This window comes from Lithobates pipiens, unplaced genomic scaffold, assembly GCF_037356315.1.
Source record: "Lithobates pipiens isolate NorthernLeopardFrog02 unplaced genomic scaffold, aLitPip1_a1.2 Scaffold_35, whole genome shotgun sequence".
Lineage (NCBI taxonomy): Eukaryota > Metazoa > Chordata > Amphibia > Anura > Ranidae > Lithobates > Lithobates pipiens.
Window position 1 is genome coordinate 19,302,453 of NW_027507811.1, and position 23,010 is coordinate 19,325,462.

The 23,010-nt window shown below is 43.6% G+C and overlaps 2 protein-coding genes and 1 pseudogene across 2 annotated transcripts; all 3 read right to left on the reverse strand.

The window, feature by feature from the left end:
• LOC143956398 (uncharacterized) overlaps positions 1 to 23,010 on the reverse strand; it is a 33,095-nt pseudogene continuing 10,085 nt past the window's right edge.
• On the reverse strand, positions 1,303 to 18,570 carry LOC143956369 (uncharacterized). Its single transcript, XM_077466588.1, has 3 exons — positions 18,456 to 18,570; positions 18,204 to 18,339; positions 1,303 to 2,075 (listed from the first exon to the last, which is right to left on the reverse strand). Exons 2-3 carry the CDS (start codon positions 18,265 to 18,267, stop codon positions 1,675 to 1,677), a joined length of 465 nt encoding a protein of 154 aa, XP_077322714.1. The 5' UTR covers positions 18,268 to 18,339; positions 18,456 to 18,570; the 3' UTR covers positions 1,303 to 1,674.
• LOC143956370 (gastrula zinc finger protein XlCGF66.1-like) lies at positions 18,461 to 22,685 on the reverse strand. The gene is made up of 4 exons (XM_077466589.1): positions 22,607 to 22,685; positions 19,178 to 19,289; positions 18,880 to 19,065; positions 18,461 to 18,793 (listed from the first exon to the last, which is right to left on the reverse strand). The coding sequence occupies exons 2-4, from the start codon at positions 19,259 to 19,261 to the stop codon at positions 18,602 to 18,604; spliced, it is 462 nt and encodes a 153-aa protein (XP_077322715.1). The 5' UTR covers positions 19,262 to 19,289; positions 22,607 to 22,685; the 3' UTR covers positions 18,461 to 18,601.

The following is a 23,010-nucleotide window of genomic DNA, read 5'->3' on the forward strand; positions in this document are numbered from 1 at the left end:
TACATTTTGAAGAAAGATGATTTATTTGCAAAATTTTATAACAGAAACTAAAAGGAAACTGTTTTGTTTTCCTTTACAAAGTAAACAAAAACACAACCAAAAGAAAGTTTTATCTACTTGCCACCCAGGCCAATTGTGACATTTCTCTCCCACATGTAAAAAATCTTAATTTTCTTGCTAGAAAATTACCCAGAACTCCAAAACATTATATATATATATATATATATATATATATATATATATATATTTTTTTTTTTTTAGCAGAGACCCTAGTGAATAAAATAGCGATCATTGCAGTTTGTTATGTCTCACGGTAAATACGCAGCTATTTAAAAAAAAACGATTTTTGGGAGAAAAATTCACTTTAATGAATTTAAAAAAACAAAAACACATAATTTCTGGTATCATCAGTTTACACATCCTGTCTGGTATCACTGGGAAGGTGACCTGTGACCAGGGCCTTGCGAGTACAGACCCCCTAAAGGGATCCTAGAGACTGTTGCTGCTGAATGCCCCTCTGGGTGCTAGAACTCAGCTGCTGGGTATAGGCTAAAGGGGACACCGGCAGGCGTCTTGAAGAGTAGGGTCCACCTTATCCCTTCTACTTAAAGGGGGCATTGCTTCACCTCGTACTGTTGGCCATACGGTTCTACTGAAAAAAGCTGTCCTCAGATGCGAATAGTTAATTTGGAGTATCATACTTTATCCCTTCCCCTATCCAAGTCCTGAATTAAAATAAACAACAAAACAGAACCCCCTGGACTGGTCATTAGAGTAACGAGCTGAAGTTGTGTACCTGGCAGTAGGAAATACTGTGTGCCTGGTGGCAGGGGCTGAAATAAGGGAGAATACCAGCGGCTCCTATGGGGGTGGCCCTACACTTTTTTCTGGTGTGCAACAAGTGATTTTTATTGGTTGAACCAGATGGATTTGTGTCTTTCTTTTTGACCTAACTAAAAATAAAAAAAACATTTCCCGCACTCTAAGCATGAATAAGGACCTCACCTGTGTGAGATCTCTGGTGTTTAAGCAGGCTCTGGTTAAAACATTTGCCACACTTTAGGCATGAAAAAGGGACGCTCACCTGTGTGAATTCTCCAGTGTACAACAAGGGCTCCTTTATGACTGAAAGATTTCCCGCACTCTGAACAAGAAAAAGGACGCTCACCCGTGTGATATCTCTGGTGTTTAACAAGGACTCCTTGATAGATGAAAGATTTCCCGCACTCTGAACATGAATAAGGACGCTCACTTGTGTGAATTCTCTGGTGTAGAACAAGGTTTACTCTAAGGATGAAAGATTTCCCGCACTCTGAACATGCACAGGGGCGTTTGCCTGTGCAAATTCTCTGATGGTTTAGGTCTCCATTATAAACAAAACATTTCCCACACTATGAACATGAATAGGGACGCTCACCCGTGTGAGTGTTTTGGTGTCTAATAAGTTTTTCTTTCTCAATGAAGCATTTCCAGCAATCTGAACATGAGTTTCATGAACAAGTTTCTGGTGTTGAAGAAGGCTTCCTTTCCGCCTGAAAGATTTCCCACACTCTGAACATCAATAGGGACGTTCACCAGTGTAAATTCTCTGATGTCTTAACAGGTCTACATAGTAACTATGTAGACCTGTTAAGACATCAGAGAATTCACACTGGTGAACGTCCCTATTCATGTTCATAAGTAAAAATTGTACATGAAACGTCTCCCGCACCCTGAACATGTATAGGGACGCTGATCAGTGTGAAATTTCTTGGGCCTAAGAAGTTCTTTTATAAACAGATTGCCACACGCTGAACATGACAATAAAGTCTCTCTTGTGTGAACTCCTTCATCGCTTAAATAAGATTCCTCGGAAATAGATGAATCTATTGAAGTATCTGTACTGTAGGATCCATCAGAAGATTCCTCAGGATTAGAGGGATCCATTGATACCCCCAATTGGGAAGGTCTGGGATGTATATTTGGAGTAACGGGATTTCCTCCTGGAGAATATTGTACAATGTTATTATCTTCTGCTTTATAATCTGGAGATACAATGAGATGTTCCTCAGAGGTATTCCGGACATTGTGTCCACCTGTTGGGAAACAATTTACCATTAAATGTTATAACCTTCCATTCGGGAGTCATATATGTTGGTCCTTCACCAAATAATCTATAAGAGCTCCGGCATGGATTTGGAGGCAATTAGAAGAGAAAAACAGGAATACAAACCAAGCAAAAGTGTCCAGAGCTCCAAACACAAAGTGCACAGTGCTATGTCTCTTCTGTTCTCGTGTGCAAAATTCTCCGACAGAGTTTAAGAAAAATGTTCTCATTATGTTTGGTGCGCTGGACAGTCTCTTTTTTGTTTTATTGAATCATTTTCATGTTGGAGATTAGGAAAGGAGATGGACCTTCCTCTACATCATTTCTTGAAAACATGACGTTATATTGGGGAATGGATATGGACCTTTCATATGGTGTACAGTATCTCCTCCTCATTTGTTGGGAACATGACGTTATATTGAGGAATGGAGATGGACCTTTCATATGGTGTACAGTATCTCCTCCTCATTTGTTGGGAACATGACGTTATATTGAGGAATGGAGATGGACCTTTCATATGGTGTACAGTATCTCCTCCTCATTTGTTGGGAACATGACGTTATATTGAGGAATGGAGATGGACCTTTCATATGGTGTACAGTATCTCCTCCTCATTTGTTGGGAACATGACATTATATTGAGGAATGGAGATGGACCTTTCATATGATGTACAGTATCTCCTCCTCATTTGTTGGGAACATGACGTTATATTGGGGAATGGAGATGGACCTTTCATATGGTGTACAGTATCTCCCCCTCATTTGTTGGGAACATGACGTTCTATTGAGGAATGGAGATGGACCTTTCATATGGTGTACAGTATCTCCTCCTCATTTGTTGGGAACATGACGTTATATTGAGGAATGGAGATGGACCTTTCATATGGTGTACAGTATCTCCTCCTCATTTGTTGGGAACATGACGTTATATTGAGGAATGGAGATGGACCTTTCATATGGTGTACAGTATCTCCTCCTCATTTGTTGGGAACATGACGTTATATTGGGGAATGGAGATGGACCTTTCATATGGTGTACAGTATCTCCCCCTCATTTGTTGGGAACATGACGTTCTATTGAGGAATGGAGATGGACCTTTCATATGGTGTACAGTATCTCCTCCTCATTTGTTGGGAACATGACGTTCTATTGAGGAATGGAGATGGACCTTTCATATGGTGTACAGTATCTCCTCCTCATTTGTTGGGAACATGACGTTATATTGAGGAATGGAGATGGACCTTTCATATGGTGTACAGTATCTCCTCCTCATTTGTTGGGAAAATGACGTTATATTGAAGAATGGAGATGGACCTTTCATATGGTGTACAGTATCTCCTCCTCATTTGTTGGGAACATGACGTTATATTGAGGAATGGAGATGGACCTTTCATATGGTGTACAGTATCTCCTCCTCATTTGTTGGGAACATGACGTTATATTGGGGAATGGAGATGGACCTTTCATATGGTGTACAGTATCTCCTCATTTGTTGGGAACATGACGTTATATTGAGGAATGGAGATGGACCTTTCATATGGTGTACAGTATCTCCTCCTCATTTGTTGGGAACATTACGTTATATTGAGGAATGGAGATGGACCTTTCATATGGTGTACAGTATCTCCTCCTCATTTGTTGGGAAAATGACGTTATATTGAAGAATGGAGATGGACCTTTCATATGGTGTACAGTATCTCCTCCTCATTTGTTGGGAAAATGACGTTATATTGAAGAATGGAGATGGACCTTTCATATGGTGTACAGTATCTCCTCCTCATTTGTTGGGAACATGACGTTATATTGAGGAATGGAGATGGACCTTTCATATGGTGTACAGTATCTCCTCCTCATTTGTTGGGAACATTACGTTATATTGAGGAATGGAGATGGACCTTTCATATGGTGTACAGTATCTCCTCCTCATTTGTTGGGAAAATGACGTTATATTGAAGAATGGAGATGGACCTTTCATATGGTGTACAGTATCTCCTCCTCATTTGTTGGGAACATGACGTTATATTGAGGAATGGAGATGGACCTTTCATATGGTGTACAGTATCTCCACTTCACTTGTTGGGCACAATACACATGATACATTGGGTGGTGGGGTGGGTACATCGATGATGTTCTTGCTGTTGACAATTAAGGTTTCTCAATATTTCCTTTACAGAAGGATGTGATGATCTTTATTTTGTACATGAGAAGCAAACTTTGTGAGTAACTAAACAAAAAACCTCTGTATATGGAAGAGGTGCCTTATTTTTAGAGCTGTGTGGATGAGGGATAGTCTCGTTCTATAAGACTATACTTAAGTATATAAATTAGGGCTGGTGTGGAATCCCGGGAATACAGAGGATGGGGATATCTCTCTGGTGGGTTCCCATTACTGGATCCATCTGTAGGAAACACACACACTGACTGAACACATACAGAATGCAAGGGGTGCTTTGTTTTTAGAGCTCTGTGGATGAGGAATAATCTGGTTCCAGGTGACTAAAAAAAAACGACTGGATGTTCTTCTGATTACAAAAATACTGTATATGATTACTAATAATTGTAGGAAAAACATTTTAGAATGTTGATCTGGGAAGATATCCGATTGCCTTTTGGGATCAGGGAAGAATATTTTAACCTAAAGAAAATGAGGCCGAGCTTTATATGGTTATTCTGTCTTCCTCCTGGGTGTAGTCAGTAGACATAGACCTTTTCTCCTCTGATGTAACAATGTAAATACATACTTTATACTCATAGAAGAAAAAATAATGGGAACTGGGTGCAGCCTCATCAGTGCCCCCCAGTGCAACCCATCAGTGCCACCTCATCAGTGCCCACCAGTGTATAGGGAGTACCTATTTACTCTGTAAATCCGTGAACAAGGCCAAAAGGTTTCCATTATATATATGTCCTGCAGCTATGACTAAGCACCCCATAGTGGTGTGAAACATGTCAGCTTTTCATTGATCCTGTGCCTCTGATGTCTTTGTACCATAAGAATTTTTCAACCATGTTCAATAAAGGTGTCAACAGAGTGTGGTCGTCCAGTCTTTTCTTCAATTCATTTGCAGTGTAACTATACCTCTACTTTCCCAGAAGGAATAATCTGAAACGTAGAACCTAAGGTGACAAGGTGCCACAAGGGTAGCTCCAGAGTGATATCCATAAACCTGTCTATTTTTTTAGCTTCTCTCCATACCAAACAGGCCAGGGTTAGAATCGGTAGTTACGAATTATCCGAGATAACGAATGCCGCATCTAAACAAATGGAACGTAATGATTTAATAATAAATATAATAATAATAATAATAATAAAGTTTTAAATGTATTATTATTAATTCGTTACGTTCCATTCGTTAAAAAAAAAAAAAAAAAAACGTTTTTATTATTATTAATTCATTATGTTCTATTCGTTTAGATGCGACATTCATTATTTCGGATAATTCGGAACTTCAGATAAATTCGTATTCGTTATCTTCACTAACAGACAAATTTGAAAGGAAATTCTAATACTTATAATTTAATAGTTAGTAATAGTTAGTATTATTAGTTGGTTATTATTTCAGATTTCCGTTCTTATTTTGGGATTTTCGAATTTTCTGAAAAATTTCTTAAATCGTTTTTTCGTCAACTCAAATGTTTCCAAATGAATGGATTTGTTGAATTTTGTCAAAAAACAAATTCGGGAACTAAACTAATTGCACATGTCTATTGTCTAGAGCAGGGGTCTCCAAACTTTCTAAACGTGGAGCCAGTCTACTGTTCTTCAGACTTTAGGGGGGGCCAGAATGTGGCCATCAGGAATACAAAGTGTCCCAGCATCAGTGGGAGCAAACAATCCCCCCATCCCATCATCAGTGTCAGTGGGAGGATATATGACCAATAGCTGATGTCATTGATAGGAATTGTGCTCCATCATTGGGATGAAATACACCACATCAATGGTGTCATTGGGAGGAAATACACCACATCATTGGTGTCATTGGGAGGAAATACACCACATCATTGGTGTCATTGGGAGGAAATACACATCATTGGTGTCATTGGGAGGAAATACCCCACGTCATTGGTGTCATTGGGAGGAAATACCCCACGTCATTGGTGTCATTGGGAGGAAATACCCCACGTCATTGGTGTCATTGGGAGGAAATACACCACATCATTGGTGTCATTGGGAGGAAATACACCACGTCATTGATGTCATTGGGAGGAAATACCCCACGTCATTGGTGTCATTGGGAGGAAATACACCACGTCATTGGTGTCATTGGGAGGAAATACACCACGTCATTGGTGTCATTGGGAGGAAATACACCACGTCATTGGTGTCATTGGGAGGAAATACCCCACGTCATTGGTGTCATTGGGAGGAAATACACCACGTCATTGGTGTCATTGGGAGGAAATACCCCACGTCATTGGTGTCATTGGGAGGAAATACACCACATCATTGGTGTCATTGGGAGGAAATACACCACGTCATTGATGTCATTGGGAGGAAATACCCCACGTCATTGGTGTCATTGGGAGGAAATACACCACGTCATTGATGTCATTGGGAGGAAATACCCCACGTCATTGGTGTCATTGGGAGGAAATACACCACGTCATTGGTGTCATTGGGAGGAAATACACCACGTCATTGGTGTCATTGGGAGGAAATACACCACGTCATTGGTGTCATTGGGAGGAAATACCCCACGTCATTGGTGTCATTGGGAGGAAATACACCACATCATTGGTGTCATTGGGAGGAAATACACCACGTCATTGATGTCATTGGGAGGAAATACCCCACGTCATTGGTGTCATTGGGAGGAAATACACCACGTCATTGGTGTCATTGGGAGGAAATACACCACGTCATTGGTGTCATTGGGAGGAAATACACCACGTCATTGGTGTCATTGGGAGGAAATACACCACGTCATTGGTGTCATTGGGAGGAAATACACCGCGTCATTGGTGTCATTGGGAGGAAATACACCGCGTCATTGGTGTCATTGGGAGGAAATACACCGCGTCATTGGTGTCATTGGGAGGGAATACACCATGTAATTGGTGTCATTGGGAGGAAATACACATCATTGGTGTCATTGGGAGGAAATACCCCACGTAATTGGTGTCATTGGGAGGAAATACCCCACGTCATTGGTGTCATTGGGAGGAAATACCCCACGTCATTGGTGTCATTGGGAGGAAATACACCACATCATTGGTGTCATTGGGAGGAAATACACCATGTAATTGGTGTCATTGGGAGGAAATACCCCACATCATTGGTGTCATTGGGAGGAAATACCCCACATCATTGGTGTCATTGGGAGGAAATACCCCACATCATTGGTATCATTGGGAGGAAATACACCACATCATTGGTGTCATTGGGAGGAAATACACCACGTCATTGGGAGGAAATACACCACGTCATTGGTGTCATTGGGAGGGAATACACCATGTAATTGGTGTCATTGGGAGGAAATACACCACATCATTGGTGTCATTGGGAGGAAATACACATCATTGGTGTCATTGGGAGGAAATACACCACGTCATTGATGTCATTGGGAGGAAATACCCCACGCCATTGGTGTCATTGGGAGGAAATACACCACGTCATTGGTGTCATTGGGAGGAAATACACCACGTCATTGGGAGGAAATACACGTCATTGGTGTCATTGGGAGGAAATACACCACGTCATTGGTGTCATTGGGAGGAAATACACCGCGTCATTGGTGTCATTGGGAGGAAATACACCGCGTCATTGGTGTCATTGGGAGGAAATACACCGCGTCATTGGTGTCATTGGGAGGGAATACACCATGTAATTGGTGTCATTGGGAGGAAATACACATCATTGGTGTCATTGGGAGGAAATACCCCACGTAATTGGTGTCATTGGGAGGAAATACCCCACGTCATTGGTGTCATTGGGAGGAAATACCCCACGTCATTGGTGTCATTGGGAGGAAATACACCACATCATTGGTGTCATTGGGAGGAAATACACCATGTAATTGGTGTCATTGGGAGGAAATACCCCACATCATTGGTGTCATTGGGAGGAAATACCCCACATCATTGGTGTCATTGGGAGGAAATACCCCACATCATTGGTGTCATTGGGAGGAAATACACCACATCATTGGTGTCATTGGGAGGAAATACACCACGTCATTGGGAGGAAATACACCACGTCATTGGTGTCATTGGGAGGGAATACACCATGTAATTGGTGTCATTGGGAGGGAATACCCCACATCATTGGTGTCATTGGGAGGAAATACCCCACATCATTGGTGTCATTGGGAGGAAATACACCACATCATTGTTGTCATTGAGAGGAACTAAGAGGAACATTGATGTCAACGAATAAAATAGTGCCTAAGGGCTGGATAAAAGCAGGCAAGGGGCCGCAGTTTGGAGACCACTGGTCTAGAGTTCTTTCTGCCTCTGTGCCATGCACCCCGCGCATTTGCCTGTTGGGTGTACTTAAAGAGGAACAATTACCAAAATATATCAGGATTTTATTGAGGGAAACACTATTATTATTGCTCTCAAGTGGAATCAATCTTCTCCTCCATCCATCCGCCAGTGAATCCAGATGGTGAACCAGATACTGCTTTATGGAAAAAAATTGGATTTTTAAAACAGCTTACCTGTAAAATCATTTTATTTGATGTACATCAGGGGACACAGCACCATAGTAATAACTATGTGTGTTATATCGGACCATCAGGTGCTGGAACACTGGCACGTCCCTTAAGGCGTGAACTTCCCCCATATAACCCCTCCCATTACTGGGAGTCCTCAGTTTTGTAGCCAAGCAATCAAAGTGTATAAGAAGAAGGAGGGAGGGACCTCTGTGTCCCCTGATGTACATCAAAGAAAAGGATTTTACAGGTAAGCCGTTTTAAAAATCCTATATTGTTTTCTTACATCAGGGGACACAGAGCCATAGTGGGATGTCCCATAGCAATGACAACTGAAGGGGGGGAGACAGAATCAAGGAAACAGGAGGCCAGAGGACTCATACTGCAGCCTGCAGTGTATGCTGTGCCCAAAGGCAATCTCCTCATGACCTTTAATATCGATTTGAAAAAAATCGGATAAACATCTGAACCAAAGACCAATGTTGCCGTCTTACAGATCTGAGCCATAGAGGCCCGATGATGCATCACCCAAGAGGCACTAATCGCCCTGGATGAATGTGCTCTTAATATGAGAAGGAAGAATTTTCTTCTTTAACCACTTGCTTACTGGGCACTTAAACCCCCCTCAGTCCCAGACCAATTTTCAGCTTTCAGCGCTGATGCACTTTGAATGACAATTGCGCGGTCATACAACACTGTACCCAAATTAAATTTTTATCATTTTTTCCCCACAAATAGAGCTTTCTTCTGGTGGTATTTAGTTACAGCTCGGAGTTTTATTTTTTGCTAAACAAACAAAAAAAGATGCAAAAAAAAAAAAAAATCATGTTTTAATAGTTTGTTATAAAATTTTGAAAACGGGTCATTTTTCTCCTTCAGAAGTGCGCTGATTAGGCGGCACTGATGGGCTGCATTGGTGGGCACTGATGGGCTGCATTGGTGGGCACTGATGGGCTGCACTGGTGGGCACTGATAGGCATAGTCAAGGCAGCACTAATAGGCACAGATAAGGCGGCACTGATGGGCAAAGATGGGCACAGATAAGATGGCACGGATGGGTGGCACGGATGGGCACTGATAGGTACCACTGATAGATGGGACTGATGGGCACTGATAGGTGGCACTGATAGGTGGCTCTGATAGGTGGCACTGCTGGGCACTGATGGGCGGCACTGCTGGGTACTGATGGGCGGCACTGCTGGGCACTGATGGGCGGCACTGGGGTGCAGCACCTTTGAGGCATATTGTGGGCACTGTGGGTGGCACTGCTGGGTGGCACTGTGGGCACTGCTGGGTGGCACTATGGGCACTGCTGGGTGGCACTGACGGGGGGCACTAACTTTTTATTAGGGTGGCACTGCAGGGGGCAGGTGGGCACTGGCAGGGGGCAGGTGGGCGCTTGCATTGCTGGCCATGATCGGGACTGATGTCCCGATCACGGCCGCCGGTGATCGGCTTTTTTTTTTTCTCCTTGCGCTGTCAGTGCGAGGAGGAATACTAGCCGATTACCGGCTCCGTTATGTCACCTGATCAGCTGTCATTGGCTGACAGCTGATCACGTGATAAGGGGTCGGGATCGACCCCTTGCACGGATCGGTGATCAGGCGAGTCTCATGGACTCGCCGATCACAGAGCGCGCCCCTCAGGGCGCGCGCAGGGCGCTCGTACACGGGACGACGTCAATAGACGTAGTCCCGGAAAAGGAGATCCGCGCTGTAGCCGTCAATTGACTATAGCGCGGATCTCAAGTGGTTAAGCTGAAGCTTGATCAATCACTTGACAATCCCATTTGGAAAATAGTGGATCTTGACGCTGCCTGTCCATATCTTGGACCCTCTGGCAGTACAAACAAAACCTGTGTTTTGCGAACCTGAGCAGTCGCCCCCAAATAGATTCTGATTGCTCTTACTACATCAAGAGACTGTAGTGCTTTCTCTTCCCCAGATTAAGGCTTCTGGGAGAAAGAAGGAAGAATAATATCTTGGTTTAAATGAAAACCTGTTACCACTTTTGGTAAGAGTTCAGGATGAGGACATCAAATCACCTCGTCCTTATACATGATGAAATATGGCTCTTACAAGACAGAGCCGTTAGTTCCAATATTCTTCTAGCGGAAGAAATGGCAAGCAAAAGATTATCTCTTTTGTCAAAGAACCAAGGGAATTTCTCGTAAGGTTCAAATGGCTGATTTAACAAAGCCGACAAGACCAATCTTAAATCTTAAGGATTTAGAGGTGCCTTAATAAGGGGAATAAACCGTTTTACTCCCTGAATAAGCTACACACCAAGAGAGGGAAGCAAGAGGCCTTAGGAAAAGACAATCGACATCAGCCTGGATCTGGCTCTTGATAAAAGTCAAGGCCAGCTTCATTTCAGATCCCATATGCAGGAATCCTGCCTATTGACATACTTCCTGGGGTGCCAACCCCTGGATCCATACCAAGAAACCTATGCCTTCCAGAATCTATAGTAAGTGATTCTGGAAGCAAGCTTCCTGGGCTTAGTCAAAGTAGACACTACCGAAGGAGATCACCCACGATCTTCTATAGAGTGGGATTCAACAGTCAAACCTGTTAAACTCCTTGTCCGTAAAGTAGGATGAAATACTGGACCGTGTGCAAGAAGGTCTGGCTATAATGGCAGAGTCCAAAGGACTTCAACTGCCCTCCTTATGATCTTGATAAATTCAGATCTTCTGGAACCCGCTGGGGCCACCAGAATCACCTCCTCTTGTTCCTGCTTAATCCTGCGGAGAAAGCGCAGAAGTAGCAGAACTGGAGGAAATGCATAAATCAGTGAGAACTGATCCCCTGGGAAAACTAATGCGTCTGTTCCGCCTGCTAGCGGACCCCTTGTTTGACAAAGTTGTCGACCTTATTAATAAATGTGGACGCGAATAGGTCCATGTCCAGAGTACCCCATCTGAAATATTGCTAGGAAGATGTCGGGGTGAAGAGATCATCCTCCCAGAAATAATTGTTGGCGTCTCAAGAAGTACACCTGAAATATTAAAATTGCCGATAGGCAAGGAGTGTTGTGTTCTGCCAAAGCTAGAACATTACTTATCTTTTTTTTTTTGTTTTTTTATTTATTTTTTGATGTAAGCCACCGCCGTGGCCCTGTCAGACTGAATCCTGTCAGGACAGTCCTGTAATCTGACCGCCAAGATTCTATGGCCAGATGTACTGCCTGAAACTTCCAAAAAAGTTGATAGGCAATGTCCTCTAACCTGGACCATCTCCCCATGACAGAATCTTCTTCCAGGGCTGTTCCCCAGCCTAGAAGGATGCCATCTGTTGTTAACATCTTGTAGGATAAAGATTTTCCCTCCTGCTGGATAACAACTACCAATTTAGGCTCTGACCTCTGTCAGGACCAAGCGTATTGGAAACAAACAAGGCCTGAATCTTCTTTATTCCAGACCGACAGGATGGTGTCTTGAAGCAGTCTTTGAATAAAACTGTGCATAAGGGATGGCCTTGAAGGAGGCCACCATTTCCTCTAAAAATCTCCTGCAGCCAAAATTAAGGAATTTTCCTTTGCTGATAAGTTGAATTAGTCCTACAATGCAACTGATTCACGTCTGGGGTAAGAATAACTTCTTCTGTATGTTATCTATAACCAGCCCTCAAGTAACCTCCCTAACCACTTCAATACCGGGCACTTTCGCCCCCTTCCTTCCCAGCCCAATTTTCAGCTTTCATCGCTCTAGCGCTTTCAGTGACAATTGCGCGGTCATGCTACACTGTACCCAAATTAAATTTTTATCATTTTGTTCGCACAAATAGAGCTTTATTTTGGTGTTATTTATGCACGACTCCATTTTTTATTTGGGAAATTTGGGAAAAAAAACAATATTTTCTTTTTTCTATTTTAAAAGAAATCCAATAAAATCTAATTTTGTCATAAATTTAAGCCAAAATGTATTCTGCTACATGTTTTTGGTAAAAAAAATTCCGTTAAGTGTATAATAATTGGTTTGTGTGATCACGGACATATGTACGCAAATGATCATGTACATATGTGTGCAGGTGATCACGTACATATGTGTGCAGATAATCATTGGGACATGTGATTTTAGTGGGACATATGTGGGGGACATGTTTTTATTATTAGGGACATGTGTTTTTATTATTTGGGGACATGTATGTTTTGGGGACATATGTGGGGACTGTGTTTATACTGTGTGGTGATGTGTGTATTACACTAGACTGGTGATCAATGAGTAAAAAGCTGTAAAAAACAGCTCATACTCACTGATCATCAGCCGGCTGCAGCGTTCTGCTCTCCTCTCCTCAGCTATGCCTTCTGTGTGAGGAGAGGAGGAGCCGATTGCCTAGCAACTGGCTGTTTGATTACATCACATGAGAGCCGTGATTGGACACGGTCGTCATGTGATCAGGAGGGCCAATCACAGAGCCCTCCTGCCGATCTGAGATGCGTCGTGTCCGGGTGACACGAGCACATCGGAATCGCACCGCTGCGCGGGCACGCACGTGCGCGCGATCCCGCTCCTTCTGAAGGACGTTCCTGAACGTCCTATCAGAAGTAGACAGCTCCCACCTGGCCGTATATGTGCATTGGCCGGGTGGGAAGTGGTTAAGGAGAATCTTCCTTAGCTGAAATCTCTAGGTTGGATTCTCAGCCTATCTACAGCTGAGATCAGACTCTGGTTTTAGACCTGAGACTGAATGATCTATTCAAAGTAGATCTTCTAATAGGCTAGGACCGCTATGCCTTGAGCTTTTAACCTGGCTAAAGGAGGTGCCAGAATCCTTCAGAACACTCGTAGTGCTGTGGCTAAGCCGAATGGCAGTGCCACGATTGATAAAAATAATTTATATTATATATATATATATATATATATATATATATATATATATATATATATATATATATATATATTTTATATAGCAGAGATTTCTGGTAAGTGGGAAACTTTGGCACATGGAGATATGCAATTCCCCTCCTTGCAGGATTGACACAGCCGATCGAATTATGAAAGGATCGGATGTTTAACCACTTGGGATCCGCGCTATTGCCAAATGACGGCATTAGCGCGGATCTACTTTTCCGGGACTACGTCTATTGACGTCGTCCCGGGTACGAGCGGCCTGCGCGCGCCCTGAGGGGCGCGTGCGGCGCACTCTGTGATCGGCGAGTCCGTGAGACTCACCTGATCACCGATCCGTGCAAGGGGTCGATCCCGACCCCTTATCACGTGATCAGCTGTCAGCCAATGACAGCTGATCATGTGATAGAACAGAGCCGGTAATCGGCTATTATTCCTCCTCGCGCTGACAGCGCGAGGAGAGAAAAAAAAAGCCGATCACCGGCGGCCGTGATCGGGACATCAGTCCCGATCACGGCCAGCAATACAGCTGACCACCTGCCCCCTGCCAGTGCCCATTGCAGTGCCATCCTGAATAAAAGTAAGTGCCCCCCATCAGTGCCACCCAGCAGTGCCCATAGTGCCCACAGTGCCACCCACAGTGCCATCCAGCAGTGCCACCAACAGTGCCACCCACAGTGCCCACAATGTGCCTCAAAGGTGCTGCACCCCAGTGCTGCCCATCAGTGCCCAGCAGTGCCGCCCATCAGTGCCCAGCAGTGCCACCTATCAGAGCCACCTATCAGTGCCACCTATCAGTGCCCATCAGTCCCATCTATCAGTGGTACCTATCAGTGCCCATCCGTGCCACCCATCCGTGCCACTTATCCGTGCCACCCATCCATGCCATCTTATCTGTGCCCATCTTTGCCCATCAGTGCCGCCTTATATGTGCCCATCGGTGCCGCCTTATCTGTGCCTATTAGTGCCGCCTTAACTATGCCTATCAGTGCCCACCAGTGCAGCCTATCAGTGCCCACCAGTGCAGCCTATCAGTGCCCACCAATGCAGCCCATCAGTGCCCACCAATGCAGCCCATCAGTGCCCACCAATGCAGCCCATCAGTGCCCACCAATGCAGCCTATCAGTGCCGCCTAATCAGCACACTTCAATGAAGGAGAAAAATGACCCGTTTGCAAAATTTTATAACAAACTATTAAAACATGATTTTTTTTTTTTTTTTTGCATCTTTTTTTGTTTGTTTAGCAAAAAATAAAACTCCGATCTGTAACTAAATACCACCAAAAGAAAGCTCTATTTGTGGGAAAAAATGATAAAAATTTCATTTGGGTACAGTGTTGTATGCCCGCACAATTGTCATTCAAAGTGCATCAGCGCTGAAAGCTGAAAATTGGTCTGGGACTGAGGGGGGGGTTTAAGTGCCCAGTAAGCAAGTGGTTAAGTGTCGATTCAGATCTCCAAGATCTAGAGAGGGTCTTACCTCTCTGCTTGGCTCTGGGACCTTAAAAGGATTGAGCCAAAAACCCTGTTCCACTAAGGGAATCTCTGATATCACCGACTGGGATAACAGCTGATCCAGAGGCCAGAAAGAGAGACTTCTCTTTTTCTCCTTTTTCTTTCTTTGGGAACCTTAGGAGCATTCTTTGGAGGAGACGGACACTCTTGCATAAGACTGCCGCATCAGCAGCCCCAAGGACCCCACAGGCAGCACCCAAACAGGACCCGAACCCCGGACCAAAAGCCGACTGAGCCATCTGGGCTCTTGAAACTTAGATGTAACCTAGAGAAGTAAATCACAGAAATCACTCTGCTCTTAACATTGTTCCTGCCACACTTTGAGAATCGCAAGACCATTCCCCTCACTCAAACAAGTGGGGGTGCTCCTTCATGAGAAGGCCTTAGCATTCTGCTTCATGGGCTCTCTGCCCCCAAGATCCTGGTGCTGCCCCTGGGAACTTTCTCCTGAAGCAGGCGATTGAGACCGTCAAGACTGCCTAAAGACACATACCCCAGGCATGAGAGAGGCTGCATGATTAAAGGAGAACTGTTTGAACCTCCCTTTACTGGTAAAGAGAGCTTTACCCCCTTTTGGATGTACTTATCCACTCTAAATAGTCATACCTCAGGAAGGGACACAGACTGGCTAAGGGTTTTCACCTGGTGCTTCGGCTGACCAATATCTCAGCCACGGACCTCTGCAAAAATGCACTAGTCCAAGTATAAGCCATAGGGCTTAAAGGATCGAGTCCTTCATAGCATCTGTGAGACACAGCATGTCAAATACACCAGCCCCCTGCCGGGTCTGCTGATCAGACAGAACTTTCAGGTATCTCACACCTGTTCCTTAACCCCTTGGAGTCCACATTCCAATGCATTGGCTTGATCCAAAATGTGTTCCACCACAATAGTGGAGCAGACGTTAAGGGGTTAATGGACTGAGCTACTCCAATTGCAGCAAGAACTGCAAAAGACATCTTGTCTTTAAAAGAACAATCCAGCCTTTACTTGCTGGATCCTTTAACATCAGTGCATTATTCACTGGACATGTAAGGCTCTGCTCACCGAGGTGATTGCAGCATTAATAGCTAGGAGCTCCCTATTTCTTTCATAAAAATGTTCCCATTCAGAATACATAGCTATGCATTTTTAGTGTCTTTTGCATCTTGCAGATCTGCACTACAGAACTTGTTCCATAGGACACCATGTTGAATGGACTCCCAGGTGGGGGAGGTTCAAATGAACCCTATTAGAGGTAGATACCTCAAGAGCCTGTGGCAGGCAACAAAAGGGTTAAGTAAGGGAGTAGACTTACACCTGACTTGTGCGGCTAATCCCTCCGTGTTAGGATCCTCTGAAGAGGAAAATAAGTATCTTCCAATATTTGTGAAGATCTACCTGATCCCCAACCTCCTGCACATCAACAAAAGGGCCCAGAGGACTAGATGGGAATCTGCTATGTTTAGTCCTACTATGGAGACATCATAGCAATAATCTTTTAATGGTAGGAGAAAAACCTGTTTGTATGAAATACACAGGGACAGAAGTGTTCTACCCTTGACGGCTTCATCTGACTGGCCGTATTGTTTTTTTACCTCCCAGGGAGGAAGACAGACATTCCTTTGGGAGGGTTCTTAGTTTGTTGTATACCATTAACCCCTTAGAACCCTTAGAGGGGTTCCTGGTGCCTTTGTCACTCATATCTTACAGTACAATGCAGAGGTAGTACCAGCAAAAGAATGTTTCACTTGCTAGGCTATAGTACAGTACAATAACTGCTATTAATCCTAGTTATACAGTACAATGTTGTCAATCAAAAGGGAGATGCATGTGTCACCAAACCTGACCAGCAACCACTCTGCTCTGTCCCTCCACCGCCAGACTTCAGCTTTTCCTGTATAGCTTAAAATACTTCCTCCACATGTGGCCGGCGTCTGACGCCGTTTAGCCACGCCCCCGCGCGAAAAATGCCCCCCTCCCCTTTCAACTAGGGAAGTGTATGAGTGCTGGCAATATGGCGGCCAGCGGCGGGGGAGGGGGTAAAAACGGCCACGATTTGCCCCAAGAAAAACAATTTTTTTAATTTTTATTTTTAGGAAAAAAGAGGCTGTGGGCTGGCATCCAAAAGGAACAAAAACCGCCACTCTGGGGGCCCAGGAAGTGATCAGACCCCCCATCATACCTGAGCTGGCTTGAACGGAGAGGAGAGTGAAAGCTTCTGCTGTTTCCAGCATCAAAATGGTGAGTGCTCAATACAGCCTCCAGTGGTGACACATAGACATGACATGACAACATAAATACATGGAAGGAGAGATTCCTTGCAGAAAATCTCCCCTACCTTTCCACCGCAGGGCTTTATCAGAGATGAAAAACCTAATCTTTGCCCTTCACGGTAGGCTCCAAGATCTTGAAAGAAAACCTTCAGGAACAGGGGTACATTCAGGTAATCCTGCAATCCTGGACCTGCGAGAAGACCCTGCCAGTAAACTTTTATTGGCATTATTACCAAAAAGTACTGGATCCCAGGGCCCAGCTTAAAATCATTCGCAAGCAAAACCTTGTGTCTTCGGATGACAAGGTCCGGGTATCGTACATTTAGTCCATTACGGAGACATCAGAACAGATCCGGTCAGGATGGCTGGCTCGCATCAAAAGGATTACTGCCCCTGGGGCTCAGTACACACATCCTTAAACGTGCCCAACACCTTAGACACTGGCGAAAAAAACTGAGGACTCCCAGTAATGGGAGGGGTTATATGGGGGAAGTTCATGCCTTAAGGGGCGTGCCAGTGTCCAGCACCTGATGGTCCGATATAACCCACATAGTTATTATGTGTACATAAGAGATTATGTCTATGCACTAGCTGTAGCATTGCTACACATTCCGACATTCAGATTTGTCGCCGTTCTTTGTTAAGACTGGAAGCTTAACTATACACAACTCTAACTCTGTATCCATTACATCTATGTGTATCACACGGTACACCTTTTCTCTGTTATGCTCACATTGAGCATGATGTAAGTTGTACCAATTTGTCTGCATCATTGTCAATAAAAATATATATTTTTTACAAATAAGGAGAACTGGTTCTATATTTAGTGTTTTCTTTACTTACTTGTGTCCTCATGTAGAGAAGATTCCTCCTGTTTACTTTCCATAATCATCTCCCCCTCCTCCATAGACTGCTGATCTCCACTCACCAACCTCTCTTCTTCTTTAATCTCAACTTTGATGTCTTTCAGATCTTCACCCTAAACCCAAAGATGGTAGAATATATTTATTAAAAGGAACAAGAGATTATTACATAGAAGAATATCCTGTCATAGCTTAGAATTCCTTTTTGTTCTAGTTGCTCAGTCCCATCTACCTGATGATGGTGGGGGATGGTGTGATCTTCCTGTGTGGAATCCCGGGAATACAGAGGACGGGGACATCTCTCTGGTGGGTTCCCATTACTGGATCCATCTGTAGGAAACACACACACTGACTGAATACATTGTTTCTATGTGTTTATCAGATGATGGGGGATCTAGGTGGAGCCTCCGTACTGCTCTCTCCTTTACAATAAAGTCTCCTCTTACCCGGTGATGTGAGGGGCGGCTGATTCTCCATCATGACGTCCTTGTAGAGATCCTTGTGTCCTTCTAAATACTCCCACTCCTCCATGGAGAAATAGACAGTGACATCCTGACACCTTATAGGAACCTGACACACACAATGATACAGTCACCATCCAGACACATCCCTTGTCTGTTACTGGATAATGTCCCAGAATTCCCGGCACCGCTCACCTCTCCTGTCAGTAGCTCAGTGATCTTCTTGGTGACGTCTAGAATCTTCTTCTCACTATTTTTCTGTAGGGTTAGGAGGGGTGGTGGATACATGGTGATGGGGTCTTGTCTTTCTCTTTGTCTTGTGGACAAGCGGTGACTTCCTATATTATTCTCAATAGATGACTTCATAACTACAGTACAGTCCTGTAATATACATCAATTAATAGTATATCAGAATCCTCCTCACCTAACAAAGCAGGTCTGTGTTTTATTAATAGAGTCAAGAATGATTAAACACTCCCAGAATCCTCCTCACCTCTCCAGTCAGCAGGTAGATGATCTCCAGGGTGAGGTTCCATATCCTTTCAGTTGTGTGATTTTGGCCCGTCTCCATCTTCATTGATGTGATCTATACAGAACTCTCCTCTCTGTAGATGGATAATAAACTTAGATAATTATATGAACTGTACTGGAATGAAAAATGTCTGAACAGAGTTCCTCCATAGTTCTGACATCATAAATTCCCTTTAACCACTTGACCACTGGGCACTTAAACACCCTTAATAACCAGACCAATTTTCAGCTTTCGGTGCTCTCACATTTTGAATGACAATTACTCAGTCATGCAACACTGGACCTATATGAAATTTTTGTCCTTTTTTTCACACAAATAGAGCTTTCTTTTGGTGGTATTTAATCACTGCTGGGTTTTTTATTTTTTGTGCTATAAAAGAAAAAAGACAGAAAATTCTGTAAAAAAAAATGAATTTTTCTCCGTTTCTGTTATAAAATTTAGCAGATTAGTAATTTTTTCTTCATAAATTTTGGCCAAAATTTATACCACTACATATCTTTGGTAAAAATAAGTACAAATTGGTGGATATTATTTGGTCTTTGTGAAAGTTATAGAGTCCACAAGCTGTGGTGCCAATATCTGAAAATTGATCACACCTGAAGGACTGACGGCCTATTTCAATTCTTGAGACCCTAACATGCCAGAAAAGTACAACTACCCCCCAAATGACCCCTTTTTGGAAAGAAGACATTCCAATGTATTTAGTAAGAGGCATGATCAGTTTTTTGAAGTTGTCATTTTTTCCCACAATTCTTTGCAAAATCAAGATTTTTTTTACTTTTTTTTTTTTTTTCACAAAATTGTCATATTATCAGTTTATTTCTCACACAGCATATGCATACCACAAATTACACCCCAAAACACATTCTGCTATTACTCCCGAGTATGGCGATACCACATGTGTGAGACTTTTACACAGTGTGGCCACATACAGAGGCCCAACATGCAGGGAGCGCCATCAGGCGTTCTGGAGCACCCAGGCCAATTCTGACATTTCTCTCCTACATGTAAAAATCATCATTTATTAGTTAGAAAATTACATAGAATCCCAAAACATTATATATGTTTTTTTAGCAAACACCCTGGAGAATACAATGGTGGTCGTTGCAACTTTTTATCTCGCACGGTATTTGCGCAACAATTTTTCGAATGCTTTTTTTTTGGAAAAAAAACAGTTTTGTGCTTAAAAAAAAATAAAACACAGTAAAGTTAGCCCAATTTTTGCATAATGTGAAAGATGAAGTTACACCGAGTAAATCGATACCTAACATGTCACTCTTCAAAATTGCACAGGCTCGTGGAATGGCGCCAAACGTTGCTACTTAAAAATCCCCATAGGCGACGATTAAATTTTTTTTTTACTGGTTATATGTTTTGAGATACAGAGGAGGTCTAGGGCTAGAATTATTGCTCTCGCTCTAACGTTCGCAGCGATACCTCACATGTGTGGTTTGAACACCGTTTTCATATGTGGGCTGGATTTACGTATGCGTTCGCTTCTGCATGCGAGCACATGGGGACAGGGGCGCTTTAAAAAAAAAAACATATTTTATTGTTCATTTTACTTTATTTTAGTTTGACATTTTTTTCCCCAAAAATAAATTTTTTGATCACTTTTATTCCTATTACAAGGAATGTAAACATCCCTTGTAATAGGAATATGGCATGACAGGTCCTCTTTACAGTGAGATATGGGGTCAATAAGACCCCGCATCTCATCTCTAAGCTGGGAAGCCTGAAAAAAAAAAAAAGGATTCTGGATTTGATCGTATTGGCGAGTCGGTAGAAGCACCGGAGGGCGGCGGGAGGGGGGGGGGTGTCTATGGCTGGGTATTGCAGGGTATCACCGACTATGGCTGGGTATCTCAGAGTATGGCTGGGTATCTCAGAGTATGGCGTTGCAGAGCATTGCAGGATATTGGAGGGTGTTGCAGAGCATTGCAGAGTGTTGCACGGTATTGGCGGGTGTTGCAGAGCATTGCAGAGTGTTGCACGGTATTGGCGGGTGTTGCAGAGCATTGCAGAGTGTTGCAGGGTATTGGTGGGTGTTGCAGAGCATTGCAGAGTGTTGCACGGTATTGGTGGGTGTTGCAGAGCATTGCAGAGTGTTGCACGGTATTGGCGGGTGTTGCAGAGCATTGCAGAGTGTTGCAGGGTATTGGTGGGTGTTGCAGAGCATTGCAGAGTGTTGCAGGGTATTGGCGGGTGTTGCAGAGCGTTGCAGGGTATTGCAGAGTGTTGCAGAGTATTGCAGGGTATTGCAGAGTAATGCAGAGTATTGCAGTGTAATGCAGAGTATTGCAGAGTAATGCAGAGTATTGCAGGGTATTGCAGGGTAATGCAGAGTAATGGCAGGGTATTGCAGAGTAATGCAGAGTATTGCAGAGTATTGCAGAGTATTGCAGAGTATTGCAGAGTATTGCAGGGTATTGCAGGGTATTTCAGGGTATTGCAGAGTAATGCAGAGTAATGGCAGGGTATTGCAGAGTATTTGCAGGGAATTCAGGGGTTAATTTTCGGTGAGCAGCGATGTGGGCACTGCAGATGCAGCCCACATCGCTGCTGACACCGATCTCTTCCCCCTCCGCTGTTCCGATCGGTACAGAGAGGGGGAGGGAGGAACCGGCGTCATAACATGACGCCGGTTTGTTTACAAGTGATCACTCCGTCATTTGACGGAGCGATCACGTGGTAAACGGCCGCTATGAGCGGCCGTTTACCGTGATGATCCACAGGACCCGGCAGTCACGGATGCTCTCGAGTGCGCGCCCCAGGGGGCGCGCGAGAGCGGAATTCTGGGAGGACGTCATATGACGGCCTCCCAGAGTTAAGAAACCGCCCTGTAGCCGTCATTTGGCTATAGGGCGGTTATTAAGTGGTTAAATAACAACCCCTACCAAAATCCTTCATTTTCAAGGTATTCTTCTGTGTAGTGGTTGGGGAGATTTCCTTTCACTTCCTGTCCAGCATGTATCCGGTCTATAAACCAGAGGCTCTGGATGGACAGTTGGATAAATGGTTCTATATTTAGGATGTATCTGGTCTATAAACCAGAGGCTCTGAATGGACAGTTGGATAAATGATTCTATATTTAGGATGTATCCGGTCTATAAACCAGAGGCTCTGGATGGACAGTTGGATAAATGGTTCTATATTTAGGATGTATCCGGTCTATAAACCAGAAGCTCTGGATGGACAGTTGGATAAATGGCTCTATATTTAGGATGTATCCGGTCTATAAACCAGAGGCTCTGGATGGACAGTTGGATAAAGGGTTCTATATTTAGGATGTATCCGGTCTATAAACCAGAGGCTCTGGATGGACAGTTGGATATGTAACTGTGACATGACAGGGGTTACTGAATATAAATGTAAAACAATTATTATTACCTCCTCTGCTGCCAAGTGAAGGACTATCTCCCTCTACTTCCTGCAAATGTTGCTCTCTATAGGAACTTCCTGTCTGTAGATGACATCACTTCCTGTCTGTAGATTACATAATTTCCTGTCTATCTTCTATCACTTCCTGTCTCTATCTTCTATCACTTCCTGTATCTGCATTCCATTGACAATAAGTGAGTTCTCCATCTTGTGGATAAAATAAAAACTGCAGTCAGTGTTTTTAAATAACTTTAAAGTGGTTGTAAACCCTTACAACCAACTTTGACCTACAGGTAAGCCTAGATTAAGGCTTACCTGTAGGTCCAAGAAATATCTCCTAAACCTACACGGTTTAGGAGATATTTGCTGAAAGACAGGCACCGCTGTCTATGGAGCATGCGCCGTAGACAGCG

Excerpts from the sequence above, each read along its gene's own strand:
- LOC143956369 (XM_077466588.1), bottom strand. The coding sequence starts at position 18,267 with ATGGAGGAGGGGGAGATGATTATGGAAAGTAAACAGGAGGAATCTTCT. Across the intron at positions 2,076-18,203 it reads TTCTCTACATGAGGACACAA|GTGGACACAATGTCCGGAAT; the intron begins GTAAGTAAAGAA and ends GTTTCCCAACAG.
- LOC143956370 (XM_077466589.1), bottom strand. The coding sequence starts at position 19,261 with ATGAAGATGGAGACGGGCCAAAATCACACAACTGAAAGGATATGGAAC. Across the intron at positions 19,066-19,177 it reads TCTACCTGCTGACTGGAGAG|GACTGTACTGTAGTTATGAA; the intron begins GTGAGGAGGATT and ends TGTATATTACAG. Across the intron at positions 18,794-18,879 it reads CTGAGCTACTGACAGGAGAG|GTTCCTATAAGGTGTCAGGA; the intron begins GTGAGCGGTGCC and ends TGTGTGTGTCAG.